This window comes from Mustela erminea, chromosome 7 (genome assembly GCF_009829155.1).
Source record: "Mustela erminea isolate mMusErm1 chromosome 7, mMusErm1.Pri, whole genome shotgun sequence".
NCBI lineage: Eukaryota > Metazoa > Chordata > Mammalia > Carnivora > Mustelidae > Mustela > Mustela erminea.
In genome coordinates this window covers 66,085,863-66,100,258 of record NC_045620.1, presented here as the reverse complement: position 1 = coordinate 66,100,258, position 14,396 = coordinate 66,085,863, and the positions used below count along the sequence as shown (strand labels likewise).

The window sequence follows — 14,396 nt, the reverse complement described above, 5'->3', positions numbered from 1 at the left end:
AGGGTTCTCATGTACACCAGGAACACACGTATCAGAGCTCTGTTTTATCTCCACCCCTGCTTGGGGACAAGGGTTGTCCCCTGTAGATGGCATGGGAGAAGGTGGAGACCCTGAGCCCTTAACTCACCTTCTGGTACTTGTTCACAGACAGCACTGTGTGGAGAGAGAGCAATCATGAATCTCAGGAGAGAGAGAAGAGTGAGGGGGAGGGACACCAGCCCAGAGGGCAGCCAGGTCCGCCCCCACTCCCAGTGCCAGCTTGAAGGTGAGGGCTGGGGAAGGGCAGGGTGAAAGGACTGTACTTGGGAGCTGTGGAGGCACGTAGTCCTCAGCCCAGGGGTCGCAGAAGTAGGGCTGTAGGGAGTGGATGTTGGCCTGACCCACCACGGTCTGCTGGCCGAAGTCCTGATTGTCCACCACCTTCAGTGTGAGGGGTGGCGCATAGGCCTCCTCTGTGGGGATGAACTACAGCCCCAAGGAGAGGCGGGGCATGAGGGCTCATGGGAGAAAAGGGCTGCCCCAGCCCCTGCTCTGCCCCAGGTCGCCTTACCAGCGTGAGGAAGAGGACTGACTGCTTGAAGTTAGGGTTGGTCTGGAAGTCCTTGATGGGCTCTGTCTGCAGGGACTCTTCCCAGCATTCTACCAGGAGCTGGGGGGAATGCACCTGCTTCATGTTCCGAAGGCCCCAGACCAGAATCTGCCGGAACAGAGGAGGGGCAGGGCAAGCGGCAGCTGGGGCCTCTAATGGGGTCCTGGCCAGAGAGGGGTCTGTCCTGGGAGTGATGGTGCATCAGGTGGCATCTGGGGCCAGGAAATGAGCTGGATGAAGTCAGAGTCTGAAGGCTAGCACAGGTGTCCTGTCCCATGAGGGATCAGTGCTTGTCCTCAAAGCCTCCGCAAGGGAGTGCCCTCTGGCTACTGAGACTATCCTTCACTGGCCTCCAGGGAACCTTGAGGTATTGCCCTTCCTCCCCTGCTGCTTTGTCTGGCTTGCAGTCTTCAGGAGGGAGTTCCTGAGGCTGGCTGCCTTGAGGGCTCACAGAAGTAGGGGGTACCCCAGATTCCTTGGGTGTCCTTGTTGCCATTTAGCTCATTGCCAACTTGGATCCCATAGAACTCCACGGTCGTTCAGTGCGCTCAACAGACACTGGGCACCCCAGCAAATGTCCATGCTCTTACAGAGGCCTGTTCTGGGGACCAGAGTGGGGTTGCCTGATCTTAGGGGGCATCTCCAGGGCCAGGAGGACCTGACCATCTTTTGATCTTCGCCAGATTCATGGCCGAGCACAGAAGTTCCGTGTGGGGACCTCCAGGCTACTGTCGAAAGCTAGGTGAGAGACATGCTGGCACTTGGAGGCAGGCGGGGCCAGGCCCAGATTCCGGCTCTGCCACTTCCTCTGCGTCACGGTGCCTGGGCTAGCTTGTTTCTCAGAGCCTCAGCTTTCTTGTCTGAAAGTGGCCCCTACTGCAGAGGGGCAGGAAGGGCTCAAGTGAGATGGTGAACATGAAAGCCTTTTGTCTATGACCCGCCATAGAGCTCTGCATTGAGACAGTTTCAGGTACTCTAGCAGAGCTTCTGCTCTTCGTGTCTCTCCTGTCTCCCTCCGTCTCTCAGACAGTGTCTTTTTGGGGTCCGAGCTTTGCCTCAGATAGTCAGGAGGGCCCAAGGAGAGTCTGCAGGGAGAGCCCCATGGTGCCCAACTGCTCTGGGGGGTGCCCGCCCTCTCTTCCCCATACCCTCATCACCTCCACAGCCATTTTCTTTAGTGTTGGCTGGATGCTCTTGGGGAGTGTGTAGACTCCGTTCTTCCAGGGAACACTTAAGATTGGCGGCCTCTCTTTGACACTCTGAAGGGGTGAGGTGGGAAAGCAAGGTGTGTGAGGCTGTAGTTGGCCCATCCTCCTACACCCCACCCCCAATCCAAGTCCCTAGCAGGGCTCCAGGGAGGCGGCTCTGGAGCCCGGTGGCAGCAGCAGGCAGGCATCGCCAAGCCCAGTGTGCTGGCTCCAGGTTCCAGGCCTTCCCTCAGTGGGTTGAGCTGGGGACTTGCTGGTTGTGGGAACTTGAGGCAGGGGAGTGGGGCAGGGTGGGGGCCCCCAAGCATCTCACCCCCCCAGCCCATACCTCGGTCTCAAGGATCAGCTCACAGGACACCAGGATCTCACCCTCTTTCTCCCCTAGCAATTTTACAAGGGGGTGCCACCTCAGAGGGGGCAGGGTCCGTTTTTGGACATCCAGCCAGACCACCGGGGACCACATGCTCCGGGCCCACAAGCTCTCCTTTCCCTGCAGGGAAGGGGAAGTTCACCAAACACGGAGGCCAAGCTGGCGGGTTTCTGGCCCTTCCCCCAGGGTGCCAAGAACTCTTGGTTAAGGGCTGGCATTTCTGTTGACGTGATGCTCTCCACGAATCGGGCTCCCCCCAGAACGCATTTGGTATATTCTCCTCTAAAATAAAAACTCAGCCACTCTGCCCAGTCTGGCCCACCTTACCTGGGCGTTCTGCTGCCACAGTTCCAAGACCACAAGTGGAGGGCTTGCTTTGGTGTCTTCAGGGTTCTCGTACAGAAGAAGGTGCTGGAAAATGAGTGTCTGGGCCCACGTTGGGGCTGCAGAGCTCTTCAGGGTTTGGGTGCACTGGCTATGGTTCAAGAAGACCAACCGAATGAAGGGCACTAGGGGGTGGGTAGAAGGAGACGAGAGGTCCTGCCACTGAGCCCTCAAGCGAGGCGCTCCTTTCTGGAAGCTGCCACCACTAGACTAGAGATCCAGGGAAGCCCAGGCTGGGTGGCCACAGCCCCGGACAGCTGCCCAGAAGGCCACCACAGTGCAAGCTGCAGAGTGAACAGCGGGGGCCATTTAGTTTCAGCCACATCTCTCTATACCGCCTGGTTGAGATCTGGGTGTTCCAGGGGTAGAAGCCCCACAGCTCCTCTGGAAGAGATCTGAGGAGCAGCTACATGGGGCTGTCCTTCCACAGCAACAGTGAGTCCTTTCACAACATCGACTGTGGTGTCAGGGGATGTCCTGTGGCCTTCTCTATGTGGATGCTGATGCCCAGTGGACACAGCTCCCGGCAAACTCCCACAGACCCGGCCCAGAGCCTCACCTGGCAACCTGCTTCTCACAAACAGTGCTGCGGATAGGAGCACATGACTCTCCTGAAAGTTTCACTGGGTCCTCGTGCCCAGGGCTGCAAATCGCCACACCTCCTCCCCAACCCCTTCTGTCAGCTTCTGACACAAGGAACACGCGGTCCCACCGTGGGTCACCCTTTCTTTTGTCTTCCCGTCTCATTAGTCCTCTGCCATAAAACTCCTCTTCCCTCTTCAAGGCCTAGCTAAGTGGTCCCCACCAGGGTGAAGCCTCCCCAGCACCTCCTCCTTGATTCCACACTTTTGGGCACACCTCTCAAGAACAGCCCCAACTTATACTCCTTGTTTTTATCTTTTAACCAAGGCAGGGCCCTCAGTTGCTGGGGAGAGGGGTCTGCATGAGTGTCATCCCCTTCCTTGTCATATTTTTTATGCTGTTGGGTGGCTGCCTCAGGGGTCCCCAGGAGCTTGGGGAGGAAAGGGTGCCTGTAGCCTACCCTGGAATGTCTGGATCTGGTTGGACATTAGGTTCCGGGCCTGGTAGATGTAGCAGAAAAGCTGATAGTAGTGGGGCTCTGGGTAAGAGAGGAACCATGTCCATCACCTGCCCCCAGGATCCCCGCCCCGGCCCCTCCCCACTGCCTGTCCTCGGATGCAGGGTCCCCTGGGGCCACCTGAGCAGATTCTCAAAGCTCACTGTTGAAGATGCAGTAGATGAAGGGTAGGGCATGTAGCTGGATGTCCTCTTGGGCAGGCCTCCAGGAGCTCCTGATTGTTTTGTCTGGAGCCTGTGTCAGCCTCATCTCTTCTTTCCTGCTCTTCTCTTTCAGATCCATACCCTGTGCCCAGGACATTCTCCCTGAGGTTCTTGGGTGCTTTTCTTGTCTCCCCTAGTGCAGGCCCAGGTCACCCTTCCCTTCTAGCCCAAGGGTGTGGACCTGGGGCACGCTCTCTCCCACCCCTCAGCTGTCAGTGCCCCAACCATGGTTTGTCCTCTGCTGTCTGCCACACCCAAGGCTGGGCCCCAGCTCTGGGAGGTGGGGTTGCAAGGAGGAGTCACCTAGACTACAGAGGCTTTACCAAGGATCCCTCCAGGAGGAATATGGGTGCAATGCCCTTGTCCTTGTTCGGGACCATCCTGCGGTGCCAGCAGCGGCGGCGGAACTGGCTCTGGGGCTGAGGGTTCAGGTGGAACTTGGAGCCAAAGGTGCCATACTCCCAGCCCTCCTCATCCTTGGCTGGCATGGGGTGGTGCTGTGGGGAGGGGAGCAGAATGTCACCTTCCCACCATAGCATGGGGTGTGGGCGACGGCACCCACCCAGGCAGCCCTCTCACCAGCTGCAGGAAGGAGAGGGTCTCCTCCTCCAGGCTCAGCTTCCCGTGGTTCCGGCAGCGCACACGTACCCAGCGCCGCCGGCGGCATGAGTAGTAGGTCTTTTCCACTGAGTTCCAGACCCGAGGTTGGCCCGACGGCTCAATCGCCACTCCGTATTCCCAGCCTGCAGGGGCAGGGCCACAGCCTGTGGGTGCCCAGGTGGCCATGGGCTGGGAGGTATGGACATGCCTGACAAATGGGCCCAAGAAGGCAGGCTAACGGGAAAAGGCTTTCCCTCCTGTTTAGGTGTCTCGGGCCCTGAGGTGTGAGAAAGGATGGTATACTTGGGCCCAACTGCCCATCTTACGAATGAGGAAGGCAGGGCTCAGAGACGTCCTGTGACCCACACAAGGTCACCCAGCCCATATGTAGCAGAGTCAACGTCTTGAGCCCTGGACTTTGGACTTCCAGCCCATCACTCCTTGCCTGGAGCTACTGCCGCAGGTGAATCCAGGCTCCCTGACCATTTTCCTCTTTCTAGAAAGTGCTCAGGAGGCACTTACAACCTGCCCTGTCTGAAAGCTGGGGCCTATGTCTATAGAAAGGGTGGAGACCCCACTGTCCAGAGGTTGGGCCACCCCTGGAAATTCAGGCCCATCCCACCTGAGAGCTCGGTTGCTTTGAGGCTGTGGGAAGTGTCAGTCCCTGGCAGCTCCAGGGCCTCCTTCCCTCCGCCTGCGCCAGAGCACTGACCCTCACTGTCCACCGCGTGGTTCAGCTCCACGATCCAGCTCTCCTTAACATGCCAGCCTCGGGGACACTGCACATTCTCCCGGGCCTCCACGGGCTCTCCATTCTGAGGGTGGATGGACAGGGCAGGCTGGGGGCATCTGAGCTGGGAGACCATCTTCACTCCCTCAACCACCGTGGCCGTGGTGCCTCCTGCCCCTTGGAGCAGACAGTGCTTACTACTTCTGATGCCACCCACTTGTCCACTCAGCGCGCTGGACTGACTTGCCTTTTCAAATGGTAAATATATATATATTTTTAAAGATTTTATTTTATTTATTTGACATAGAGAGGGAGGGCACGCACACAAGCAGGGGGAGTGGGAGAGGGAGAAGCAGGCTCCCCACCGAGCAGGGAGACCGCCGACTGAGCCACCCAGGCACCCTTAGTAAATGTTTTTTTTTTTTTTTTTTTAATTTTATTTATCTGTCAGAGGGAGAGAGAGAGCGTGCACACAAGCAGGGGGACAAGGAGAGGGAGAAGCAGACCTCTTGCTGAGCAGGGAGCCCGATGTGGGGCTCGATCCCAGGACCCTAGCTAGGATCATGACCTGAGCCGAAGACAGATGCCTAATGACTGAGCTGCCCAGGCGCCCCAGTAAACGTATTTTTAAAAGGAAACTTAATTATAGCCACTATCAGTGGCAAATCAGTACCATAAATAGGAAATATCCATACTAATGATTGTGAAAGGGGAACAGTGTGACTGATCTCAGCTAGATGCTGCCACCTGTCCAAATCCACTCTGTCCTTGTTGAGGAGGGGAGGGTAGTATGCCTGAGAGATGGGTTTGACCCGCACTGTCCGACACACAGTAGCCACCAACCTCCTGGGACCACTTCAGTGTAAGCTAATTAAAATGAAACAAAATTGGGCGCCTGGGTGGCTCAGTGGGTTAAGCATCTGCCTTTGGCTCAGGCCATGATCCCAGGGTCCTGGGATCGAGTTCCGTGTTGGGCTCCCTGCTTGGTGGGGAGTCTGCCTCGGTCCCTCCCTCCTGGTCATGCTCACTCTCTCTCTCAAATAAACAAATAAAATCTTTTAAAAAATAAATAAATAAATAAAATGAAAGCCAAAGTTCAGTTCCTCACTCTCACAAGTACCGCATTTCAGGTACTTGCTAGCCACTGGATAGATGGACGGTGCAGACATAGAACATTTCCATCATCATAGGAAGTTCTTTCAGATGGTGTGGGCTTAGACTAGCCCCAGACAGATTCTCTCCTGAGTAAGCACTACCTTTGGAAGAAGCCTAGGAAGGAAACACTGCTCCCTACCTTGTCCCTTATAGTCTTCTTAAAGGTACCTCTACCTGCCCCCTTGGGATACTAATGCCATCAGTGCGCACCCAGGCTCCTGTGCAGCATGTGGGGGCTCAGAGGTAACCCTTGGTCCAGTGCTCTTCCCACTCAGACAACCCAGCTTCCAAGGTGCCCACCTGCATGCACTGCTTGTCCCCCAAGACAGCTTTGGCCCCTGCTTACCATATCCGTGTTTGGGATGGCTGCCGGCACCCAGGCCCCCGTGGTGTCACGACACTGGTTCTCATACACCTCCTCTAGCACCTGGCTCTTGTTGATGTCTACGTCCAGGAGGAGTCTGGGGGCAGCGAGACCCTAAGTTTCCAGCACATCTCCCCAAACTTTCAGGCTCCCGGGTTGTCCTCTGCTGGCCCAGTGTTCCCCTACCTGGCAGCTTGCTATGGGTAAGGCTGGGCTGTGGGGCTTGGCCTCCAGGGTAGGGTGGTGGGCTGGGCCCTTCCTCTCGGGCATCCCAGCCTCTGGGAGCAGGCTACAATGGCCACGTGCCCACCTCCCCGGGCTGTGGTTAACTGGCTCTCCCAGGTGAAAAGAACAGGCTGCATGTCCAGGCGCACATAGGCTCTAGGCTTGCCCCCTTGCCTTACCTCCTCTGAGGCTCCACTGTCCACTGCCCCTGCCAGTGCCATCCTTGGGGTGCCTGGAAATCCTCCTTAGGGAGGGCCTTGTGGCCCATGACGTCCGAGAAGTTGGGGCAGTGGTATAGCCCCTGCTGTCCCCACTGGTCTTTATACTTGGCCTGGTTCTCGTACTAGGGGAGGGGCGGCTGTCAGCAGCTTGCAGCCTCCCCAGCTCACACTGGGACATCAGGTCCCTCCTTGGACCCCCTACTCTGGGCTGCAGGGGCCTCTTAGAAGTGTCTTAGGCAAGAAGGGGCCAAGGGCTTATCATCAAACCCTCCCCTCCAGCCAGGCCCATGCCTGTGGTTTTACATGAACTGTCCCCTGTAATCCTCACGATCCCATTTCACAAGGGGGGAGACTGAGGCTCAGAGGTCAGCTCTACCCCAGGATGCTTAACCACTGAAGGGTAGAGCCGGCGGATGCCTGTGTTAGAGGCCGGGGCAGGGGGTGCTACAGTGTGGTCCATTAGCCTCGTTGCTGCTGACCCGGGGAACCTAGTGCTGCTCCACCACTTACCACATCTTTTCTGCCTCTGAGCCCTTTTCCCCACATTCCCCTGCTGGACACGCAGCCCCTGCTACGTGCACCTCATTCTAGATCCCCTCTCATCTCACATCTCCAAGCCTATGTTGGGGCTGGTCACTCATGTTAAGATATCGATTCACAGTGTGCAACTTAGGAACCACAAAAATAAGTTTTTGACTCAGTAAATTAAAAAGCTGAAAATTCTTGAACTCCTTTCCCTCTGCTCTCAGAGCTTTCTCCTGTGCCATGTCCTCCCCCAGGGCAGCAAGGGTCATCTTTCCCTCCTCTCGTTCTAGAGCAGTCTCTGACTGGCTGCCCACCCACCCCATGCATCTGTGGTTCTCTGGGAAGATGCCTCACTTCCTGCTCTAAATGTTCCAGGCCCCTCCGTCCCCAGAACCAGCAGACTGCCCTCCAACCCCGCTGGAGTCTGCAGGGGTCCTAGGCTGCCAGGTTGGCGACAAATGAGACATCACCTCACATGCATTGAAGTAACTGGGAGAAACTCCCAATAAAGCTCCATCAAGGAGAGAGTGACTGGCCCTAGGGGACGACCCAGCTGCCCCTTTTATCACCACATGCCCATGGCTTGTCAACATCGGAGGCTGCTCTAGGCTGCCACTTGTGTTTATCAAAGCCCATCTCATAATGCTCAGATTCTGCTGGTGATGGTTTTCTCCACCTTTGGTGCTGGGCTCTGGCAGCCTGGCCTCCCCACCTGCTGCCACCCGCCCCCCCACCCCCTCCACTGCACCAGGGCGCTGCTCACCGTCTCTGCATACACGACCACCTCACCCTCGCGCAGCAGCTGCAGATTCTTGCTGTCCGAGATGTTGCCAAACCACATGCAGACCCGGAGGTGGGCTGGCAGCATGTCCTGTCCTTCACCCTCTGGGTACTAAACCAGAAGCAGGTCGACCCCATAGGGGTGCATGTCCCCCGGGGGGCAGGGGTGTGAGGGAGGTAGGGAGGGGTACACACACCTGCTCCATCACACTGAGCCCTGGGTGCTGGGCCTTAAAGTGAATGTTGCAGAGTTCCTGCTTTCCAGAGGGAGTTAATATGCACATGGTTATACCTGCAACCCCATGCATCACAGAGAGGTTGGTGGGGTTTGTGGGAAGACGGGTGGTGCCACCCAGGGAGCCTGGGGAAGCTCCAAAGGGAAGTGGTGATGGTGGTGACATTGACAAGTAAGTGCCGAATGTGCAGGATACGCTCGGATCCTCTCACACCTCCATGGTGGGGCATGGGGAATGGGGCTGCACATCATTTTCACCAGGCCCATTTTACAGAGGAGAAGACTGAGGCCTGGATGTGGTCAAGGGTCGGTCTGGGGTCACACAGACCAGTAAGTGGTAGAGCCAGGAGTCAGGTCTCAGTGGTTCTTGCAGGATGAGAAGGACTTCTTGCAGGATGAGAAAGTGGGCATACGAGGGGCCTTCCACAATGCAAAGGACCCAGGGCAGGCAGGCTTGGGCGTGGGGAAGCCCAGGGCGGCCTGGCTGTTGAGAATACGGGGCTCTGAGAAGGTGCCTGCAGTGGGGAGGGGCTGGGGCCGGGCCAGGGTGGTTCGGCATTCTCCAGGAAGCAGTGGGGAACAAAGGACATCTCTGGGAGGAAGGGAGTATCCCCCACCTGTCTCCTGAGTGGGGGGAAGGGTGAGAGGAGGGGCTGTGATAGTGCTGGTCAACCAGCCTTATTTATGGCCTGCATCTGATATGATGAGCCGGTGCCCAGGCCTTGTAGGCATTAAATGTTTGGAAAGCACTCAATCCTGGTCCAGGGGAGAGATGACAAGGGACTGGACCAAGTGTGGTGTGAGGATGATGGAAGAGATGAATCTGAGGAACAGTTATGAGGGATGTGGACTTGGCATCAACCACATGATGATGGCCGCTGTCCCCTGCCTTCCTCTGGAGACTGTTTCAACCCGATTTCACCTGCTAAAGGGCCCAGGAGAGACAAAGTGGGTGTGCCCTTGGGGATACCCCTGGAGTTTGCCCTAAGAGTTCAGGATTTCTCCCTTGGGGTGTTTCTGGGACCTTTCCTCCCCTAAGGAGTGGGGTGGCCCAAGGACGCTCAGCTTCCCCACCTGCAGAATGAGGGTCTGTGTCTTCCCACAGAACCTGCCGGAGTGCAGAGCCCCTGTTGGGGAGAACAGGATGCTGTGGGTCGGCACCTGTGCATAGGCCACCCGCTGCTCCTTGGACGTCAGCCAGATCATCACGTCTGGGAGGCTCATCTGGGGCTGCCGAGGTGGGAGGGCATCAGGCCTGCATGGCAGGCTTCAGGTCCTCCTCCCCTGCCAGTGTGTCCGGTGCCTACCTCAGGGAGAACGGCGTTGAGGCGGTACAGCCAGTCCTCCACGGTGGCCACCATGTTCCTGGGCTTAACTTCCTTGGCCTTTTGGGACAGTTCCTGCAGGAGGCGGCTGCGGAGCTGCCACCTCTTCTTGTCCAGCTCGGTGGCTCTGGGCTGATGGGCCATGCAGGGCAGAGGGTGTCTATGGCCAGGATCAGGAAGGAGGGTGCTGGGCCTCTCCACCTCACCTCACAGGACCTCCCACCCTGCCTTAGGCCAACGTGCACTTCCTAGACCCGAGATCCTGCCCTGCCCCTGCTGGCCTGGACCCTGGTTCTCATGCATCCCCTCGCGCACCCTCTCAACCCCATGTGGTGTGCCAGGCCTGTGCCGAGGAGCTCCTGTGGAGTTGGGGGAGAGCAGGGAGATAGGGGCTAACCCAACCATGGGGGATGTGAGACGTTTGGTTTGGTAGGAGCATCAGGTGTGGGTACAGGGACAACTGGGACCAGGCTGGGTGGGGAGGTCAGTGCCAGTTTCCAGAAGGCCTGAACAGAGGAGGAGAAGCAGCTCTGTGGTCTGGGCTTTGAGCTGGGAAGAGATTTGAGCAGAGCTCTTTTCTTGAGGTGGTGGAGGTTGGGGGCTGTTCTGTAGGGTGCTGGTCTGCACCCCCACCCCATGGGAGCCTGACCAGCTCAGCCCCAGCACTGGTGCGCACGCTCCTCCCCTACTTGCAGTCCTCCACCAGCTCCCTCAGCAGCTTCTCCCACTGGGGGAGCAGAGCAGGGTCTCTTGGATTCCTTATGGATTTCAGGGTGTCCAGATTGGCTTTCTGCCCAGCAGGAGAGAAATAGAAAGTGAGCATGTGGAGGCTCATATGCAGGAGAGGTTACAGGGCTGACTGGCCTGAGATGTTATCAGTCAGGACTTGGGGGCCTTTGGGGAAACCTCAGGATGTCAGTCCAAAGCTATCACATGTCCTTGCAAGGCTAGGATCCCCACAACCCTCTCCACTACGCAACAGGATAAACAGCAGGAAAGAGCCAGGACAGGGCAGGACTGTAAGGGTTACAGTCTTGACCCAGGGCTTTGCTTCTGTAGGTGCACAAAGTCATATCTAAGGTGGAGGGAGCAGGGGGCTCTCCTGCCTAAAAATGTTCAGTGACTTCCTTCTTAGCAGATGCATAAGATCTTTTGTGATCTGACCTCTTCCAGTTTTTCTGGCTTTATTTCCAAATCACCTCCATGCCCTTCCTGTCCTGGAACTTCATGTCACCATGGATTTACCAGCTCTTCCTTTCTCTGCACCCCCACCATGGCCCCAGCAAATCATTCTTCAAGACTCTGCTCAAATGTTACCTCCTTTTCAAACACCTCCTCTGATTATCCTCTCTTCAGCTCCCCTCCTCCACCCCCAATCTCGCTGCCCCTATAGCTCTGGGTACTCCCTACAGTAGCTGTTTGCATATCCAAGTTCCCAGATGGGGAGGCTAGGCACTGTTTATGCAGCTTTCCATCTTCATTGTCTAGCACAGTGCCTGATGCTTCTATGCTTCTGTCTTCCTTGGTGTGGAATGCATGAGTGACTTGAGTGACTGGCTCCCTAGGACTGTAATTTAGTTCCCCAAGCCTCCCATGGGCGGCAGTGGCGCAGAGCCCCCCGCCTGCACCCTTCTGTACCACTCACCAGGCGGTCCCGAGTAAAGTGGAGGAGGTTGAGGCAGTTCATGCGGAAGCTGACGTCTTCCCATTGGGAGATCACAGCCACTACTGGCTTGGTGTTGTACCAGGGCACATAATGGTAGATGTTCCCTGAGACACAAACATGTGTGGGGGTGTTTGAGGGACTCTGGGAGGTCTCCTCTTATTGTGCCCTCTCAGAGGACCCTCCCTGAGCTACTCTATTCTTCAAGGACACCATCTGCTAATAATCCTAATTGGACCCCTCCCGCCAAGAGGGTGGGTTGCCGGCCAGTTGAGAATATATGCACTTTGATGAACACAGCTGGCCTTTTGAGCATTCATTGCGCCCAGGGTTTCACATAGCTTTTCAAAGTCCCCATTTTATACATGGGGAAAATCCAGGCTGGGGCGGGGGGCCGTAGTCTGCCTGAGGCATCTAGATCCAAGGCCCCGTGCCCTTAAGGTATGACCAGGTGAGATGACCCTACCCTTGAGGTAGGGTCTCCCTTTGGGGTGGTCTGTGAGGCAGAGGAGAAGTGAGGAGACCCAGGGACCTTAGAGGGAGACCCAGGGTTTGGTCGGGGTGGGCAGCATCTCACATGAAGGGCCTGCCAGGACAGAGGCACAGGGTCAGGAGAGCAAGTATGGATACAAACCGGTGATGGGGTTGGCAAACTGGGTTCCCAGGTCATGTTCCTTATTGAAATGAGGGGCGAAGGGAGATGAAACATAAGTTCATTTAAAATTTTTTCTGAATTGTAGTGCTGACTTGATGTAAGAAAAGAAATCCACAGAAGCCAAAATAAAGTAAAAGCAGAAACTCGGGGTGCCTGAGTGGCTCATTGGGTTAAAGCCTCTGCCTTCAGCTCAGGTCATGATCCCAGGGTCCTGGATCAAGCCCCACATCGCATCGCATCACGCTCTCTGCTCAGCGGGGAGCCTGCTTCCTCCTCTCTCTCTGCCTGCCTCTCTGCCTAGTTGTGATCTCTGAGTGTCAAATGAATAAATAAAATCTTAAAAAATTTAAAGTAAAAGCAGAAACTCTGTGAGGCAAGCAAAAGCAAAGCTGACTTTTGCCTGCTAAGCTTCTGGCAAATCCTGGAGAACTTCTGCTTCTCTTTGGCAAGGGCCAGGGCAGGATGCTCATCAGGGAAAGCCTAGCACTGCCCATGGTGAGCAGTCTCACAGGAGATCCCATGTGTTATGGGTTGAACTTTGCTCCCTATAAAGGTATTTTGAAATTCTAACCCCACCACCCCAGAATGTGACCTTATTTAGAAATAGGGTCATTGCAACTAGAATTAGTCTAGATGAGGTCATACTGGAGTACGTTAGAGCCTTAACACAATACAGATGTTCCTAGAAGATGACAAGAGGGACACAGAGAAAGGAGAGACACAGAGAGAGCCATGTGAAGATACAGGGACACAAGGGAGCACACCACGTAAAGACAGAGGCAGAGTTGGAGAGCTGTGTCTTCATGCAAAGAGCACCAGAGATTGCAGGCAATCTCCAGAAGCTGGGAGAGAGGCACAGATCTATCAGAAGGAACCAACTCTGGGGCGCCTGGCTGGTTCAGTAGGTAGAACGTGCAACCCTTAATCTTGGGGTTGTAGGTTTGAGCCCCACAGTGGATATAAAGGTTACTTAAAATCTTTTTTTTTTTTAAGATTTTATTTATTTGACAGAGAGAGAGAGAGAGATAGATCACAAGTAGCCAGAGCAGCAGGCAGAGAGAGAGGGGGAAGCAGGCTCCCCGCGGAGCAGAGAGCCAGATTCGGGGGATTCGGGGCTCGATCCCAGGACCCTGAGACCATGACCTGAGCCGAAGGCAGAGGCTTAACCCACTGAGCCACCCAGGTGCCCCAATAAAATCTTTTTAAAAAAATAAAGTAAGAGGGGCGCCTGGGTGGCTCAGTGGGTTAAGCCGCTGCCTTCGGCTCAGGTCATGATCTCAGGGTCCTGGGATCGAGTCCCGCATCGGGCTCTCTGCTCAGCAGGGAGCCTGCTTCCTCCTCTCTCTCTCTCTCTGCCTGCCTCTCTGCCTACTTGTGATCTCTCTCTGTCAAATAAATAAATAAAATCTTAAAAAAAAAATAAAGTAAGAAAGAAGGAACTAACCCAGCCAACACCTTGACTTTCAACTTCTAGTCCACAAAGCTGTGAGAGAATAAGTCTCTGTTGTTCTAAGCCACCAAGTTTGTGGTGCCCTGTTAGGGCAGCCCTAGGATATGAATATGCCATGCAAAGCTGGCACTCTGAAACCTAAACCCTCAGTCAATGAGACATAATCCACTGCACAGAAGACAATAGCAAAGAAACCAGCCCATGTCCAGCATGGCTCATGGGTAGAGAGAGCAGGAAATTTCCCCCAACATTTGTTACTGCAAATGAGGCCTCATGCAGGTTGTATTCTGCATTCATATCACCTGTGTAGTCTGGAGAAACTTTAAAATGGTCTTTGGTTGGTAGTGCCCCAGGGAACTGGAGGAAGCAAAGAAGGATTTCTTTAAAGTCTCGAAGGACTTTAAATAAAGGAAGTTCAAGAAAATGAGCAGCTCAGAACCAAGATACACATTCTAGTCCTGCAGCTCTGTTTCCAGGTACGCACCCAACCGAAAAGGAAAAGTTGATGGATACAGAAGAAAACCGAGGAAACCACGGCATTATCAAAAGTCATATTGTAAAAGGTTCATGGCAGCACAATTTGTAATAGTCCAAAACGGGAAATAACCAAAACCT

The 14,396-nt window shown here is 55.4% G+C and overlaps 1 protein-coding gene across 6 annotated transcripts in view; it reads right to left on the bottom strand.

Moving 5' to 3' along the window:
* Positions 1-14,396, bottom strand: part of FER1L5 (fer-1 like family member 5) — a 53,555-nt gene that overhangs the window by 7,314 nt on the left and 31,845 nt on the right. For 5 of the 6 annotated variants that reach the window (XM_032351909.1, XM_032351912.1, XM_032351914.1 and 2 more), the window contains 18 exons: positions 11,659-11,783; positions 10,703-10,803; positions 9,996-10,173; positions 9,763-9,918; positions 8,437-8,565; positions 7,107-7,270; positions 6,685-6,799; positions 5,166-5,268; positions 4,433-4,596; positions 4,177-4,350; positions 3,794-3,935; positions 3,594-3,671; positions 2,495-2,676; positions 2,126-2,287; positions 1,747-1,848; positions 551-697; positions 303-465; positions 128-153 (listed from right to left, as the gene is read on the bottom strand). In XM_032351909.1, coding sequence (XP_032207800.1) covers positions 128-153; positions 303-465; positions 551-697; positions 1,747-1,848; positions 2,126-2,287; positions 2,495-2,676; positions 3,594-3,671; positions 3,794-3,935; positions 4,177-4,350; positions 4,433-4,596; positions 5,166-5,268; positions 6,685-6,799; positions 7,107-7,270; positions 8,437-8,565; positions 9,763-9,918; positions 9,996-10,173; positions 10,703-10,803; positions 11,659-11,783 — 2,411 coding nt within the window. The remainder of the gene's footprint in view (positions 1-127; positions 154-302; positions 466-550; positions 698-1,746; positions 1,849-2,125; positions 2,288-2,494; positions 2,677-3,593; positions 3,672-3,793; positions 3,936-4,176; positions 4,351-4,432; positions 4,597-5,165; positions 5,269-6,684; positions 6,800-7,106; positions 7,271-8,436; positions 8,566-9,762; positions 9,919-9,995; positions 10,174-10,702; positions 10,804-11,658; positions 11,784-14,396) is intronic. The other variant, XM_032351911.1, reaches the window with a different exon arrangement.